Source organism: Carassius auratus, unplaced genomic scaffold, assembly GCF_003368295.1.
Source record: "Carassius auratus strain Wakin unplaced genomic scaffold, ASM336829v1 scaf_tig00037431, whole genome shotgun sequence".
Lineage (NCBI taxonomy): Eukaryota > Metazoa > Chordata > Actinopteri > Cypriniformes > Cyprinidae > Carassius > Carassius auratus.
In genome coordinates, this window is record NW_020526381.1 from 75,742 (window position 1) to 78,708 (window position 2,967).

Consider the following 2,967-nt stretch of genomic DNA (forward strand, 5'->3'; position numbering starts at 1 on the left):
ATGTTGTTGCTGTTTTTTACATATACACGTACAAATGTAAAAAAAAAAAAATGCTTAACGCTAAAACAAAATGCCTAACTAGAAAACCACTGAAAATATATATTTTTGAAAAGCCAGTTTTTAAAAAAAATAAAAAATAATACTCCTCCCCCACTCCGCTACCGCTCGCTTCGTCCTGCCGAAAAGAATTATGGGATAGGTAGGACGCGAAAGGATCCACCACACCCATCCTTCCAATTCGGGGAAAAGGAGGACGCATTTGTGGGCCGCATTTTAAGGATCCTACGAATTTGGACAGCCTTCGTCGCGGCGCTGTGACGTAACATCCTTCAAATGCGTCCTCCGAAGGATGTAGACCCTGAATTTGGACACAGCTACAGACACGTCCATAGTTCTGACATTGGTAAGGTTGTAGAACTCAAAAAAAACAATTCTACAAATTTAAGACACAAAACATTTAAATGATGACTGCACAAAACTTTTGTATGAATCTACAGTAAAATATTGAAGAAAAAAAATAGCTTCGTAGAATTGACATTAATTTCAAGATGCTGCATCCATGTTTTCTTCAGATGCTGTAAAATAATTTATTGATTGATTTAAAATAAAATTAAATAATTTTATTTTTCCAGAATTGTAAACAAATGGCATTATCAAAAGTTAACGATATACTCACTACAAGCAGAAGAATAATCATTCTTAATGGAAGCTATAACTTGAAAGAAAATAAAAAAAACAGAAGTATTAATGCCAATTAAAAAAATGTATAAGTAAAATCACTGAATGATTTATCATTCACTTCAGTTCTTGTATTACCTGCTCGTCTCCTTCTGCATTTATATATGATGAGTCCAGTCCCAAACACCAAAACGAGAGCCAAAACTATCAGCACTGACGGAATCAATGATTTAAACGGTTCACTATGGTCAAATTCTGAAACAAAGATGTTAAAAAGGTCACAAACAAATTAGAAACTCGGGGATAATGGGATATTTTATCATTTTAAATCATTACCTAAATAAATGTCCAGTTTGTTGTCCAGGCTGAGGTGTGTGACAGAGCAGGTGTATGTGTGTGTGTCTGCTCTGCTGATCTCCAGACTCTTCCTCATCTGGTACGTCCCGTCATCATTGGGCAGCAGATCTCCTCCAGTGATCTCATGATCAGATACAGGCTGCCCGTCTCTGAACAGGGTCAGGTTGATGTGGCGAGGGTAAAATCCTGTTGCCAAACAACTCACACGAGACTCTCCATCTAACTTTGCTTTCTGGATTAATTTAAATCTGGGTTTTACTATACAGGGAAGGGGCAGAAAGCAGGAGATACAGTAAATGCAATTAAGGCAGTAAATCAGATCATTTTACACATTGCAGACAAAGCATATTTAGTCTTTGCTCTGATAAACCCATTTTTATGTCCTAAATATTTTAGGGCTGTCAATTAAAAACCTTATTTTCTTAATTTTCTGCTAGATTGGAATACATACCTTTCCTGTTGACTTGATTTCCTCTCTTCTTGAGGTAATTTTTCAGTGTGTTTATGCAAGCTGGGTAGTACACATTCTCATGAAAGAACTTGGACAGTTCCAGATAAGGTTCGAGCTCCTGCTGTGTGACATACGAAGTTCCTTGATAATAAAATTTGCCATCAAGATAACAGAGTTCATCTGTGGTGAGGCCCTTGGAAGCACTCCTGGTCATCATTTGTCCTGGCTTGTCATTGTTTAACAATTCACACAGAACCATCTTTTGATGAACCTGAAGACCTGAATGGACATAACGTATAAGATTTCCCAAAGAAAGTTAGTAGCAATTAATTTCAACGACAGTAGCTTGGCTAGCAAGTTGTATAACGGCTGTTGTAGTAACTAAATACTCCATTATTACTGATAGCCTACATTTATTATTAAAGTTAAAATTTCCAATACAGGTATTACTGTATTGGAAACAAAACTTGTGAGGTTACCAACCCACTCATAACAAGCCTGTGTTCATCACATAAGTGGTTTTAGTTTTTTTCAAATTATATTTCAGACCTTCTTTACTTACTGCCAGTAAGGTTACCCCCGTCCATCACAATCCACCTCTCCACAAAATCATCATACATATTTTTACTAACGGTGTGGAGATGTTGTGGGTCAATCACATTATCTTCATCCGTAGTATTTCCTCTTGGAACATATGTCCATGTCTTTGAATTAAAGAGTCCTAATACAACATCATCCAACATAAGCGTGTAACTATATTCAGGAAATAATGTGTTTCCTTTAATGTATGTTGCATGCAAACTCAGAGAATGTGAACCTGTGAAAAAAAAAAGTATTTTATTATAGTTGTGAAATCAGCAAGCGCACTTCACTTAGTGATTTAAATATTGTGTAAATATGAGATTGAATTAACATGATAGAAATTGTAAAGAAAAAGTCCATGTAATATGGACTAAAAAAATAAACGATAGGCCTATCGTTCACATGACGTATTCATCTCGACAAATGTTTTAAAATACATTACGAGCTAACCTTTAGAGTATCCTTATTTGAAATCTTACCCTTCGAAGTAACTGCTGGAACGAACAGCACAAGCAGGATAAGAGTTATAGCCATATCCTGATATTTAACCTACCATTTTCTAATAGAAACCTCGAAACCTTAAGCGAAACTACACCATCTGTCTCGACTGGTTGTCTATTTAGACCTGCAAAATAGCTCCTCCCTTCTCGGAACTCACCTTGAAAAGAGGGTAGGCGTGGCCTAATGCCTTGTAACCATAGACAGTAAAAGAAACCAAAACCATAGAGAACCCAAATGTTCCTGGTTCTTGAGTCTCAGGTAGGAATTGTTTGAGTGAATAATCAGCATTCCCTCCACTCTCATGGTCTGCCCACTGCTCGGGGTGTGTGTTCACGGCGTTTGTGTGCGTGAAAATGGGAGAATTCATTGATACTTTCTGCACCATTAGGCCTGTGTCT

The 2,967-nt window shown here is 36.9% G+C and overlaps 1 protein-coding gene across 1 annotated transcript; it reads right to left on the minus strand.

The window, feature by feature from the left end:
- Positions 1–315: 315 nt before the first annotated feature.
- LOC113083238 (zinc-alpha-2-glycoprotein-like) lies at positions 316–2,663 on the minus strand. Its single transcript, XM_026254417.1, has 7 exons — positions 2,548–2,663; positions 2,049–2,303; positions 1,487–1,765; positions 1,015–1,293; positions 817–933; positions 677–715; positions 316–575 (listed from the first exon to the last, which is right to left on the minus strand). The coding sequence occupies exons 1-7, from the start codon at positions 2,600–2,602 to the stop codon at positions 544–546; spliced, it is 1,056 nt and encodes a 351-aa protein (XP_026110202.1). The 5' UTR covers positions 2,603–2,663; the 3' UTR covers positions 316–543.
- Positions 2,664–2,967: the final 304 nt, after the last annotated feature.

Coding starts and splice junctions, on each gene's coding strand:
- LOC113083238 (XM_026254417.1), bottom strand. CDS start 2,602: ATGGCTATAACTCTTATCCTGCTTGTGCTGTTCGTTCCAGCAGTTACT. Junction 1,766..2,048: donor CGGGGGTAACCTTACTGGCA/GTAAGTAAAGAA, acceptor ATGTCCATTCAG/GTCTTCAGGTTCATCAAAAG. Junction 1,294..1,486: donor AAATCAAGTCAACAGGAAAG/GTATGTATTCCA, acceptor TTCCCTGTATAG/TAAAACCCAGATTTAAATTA.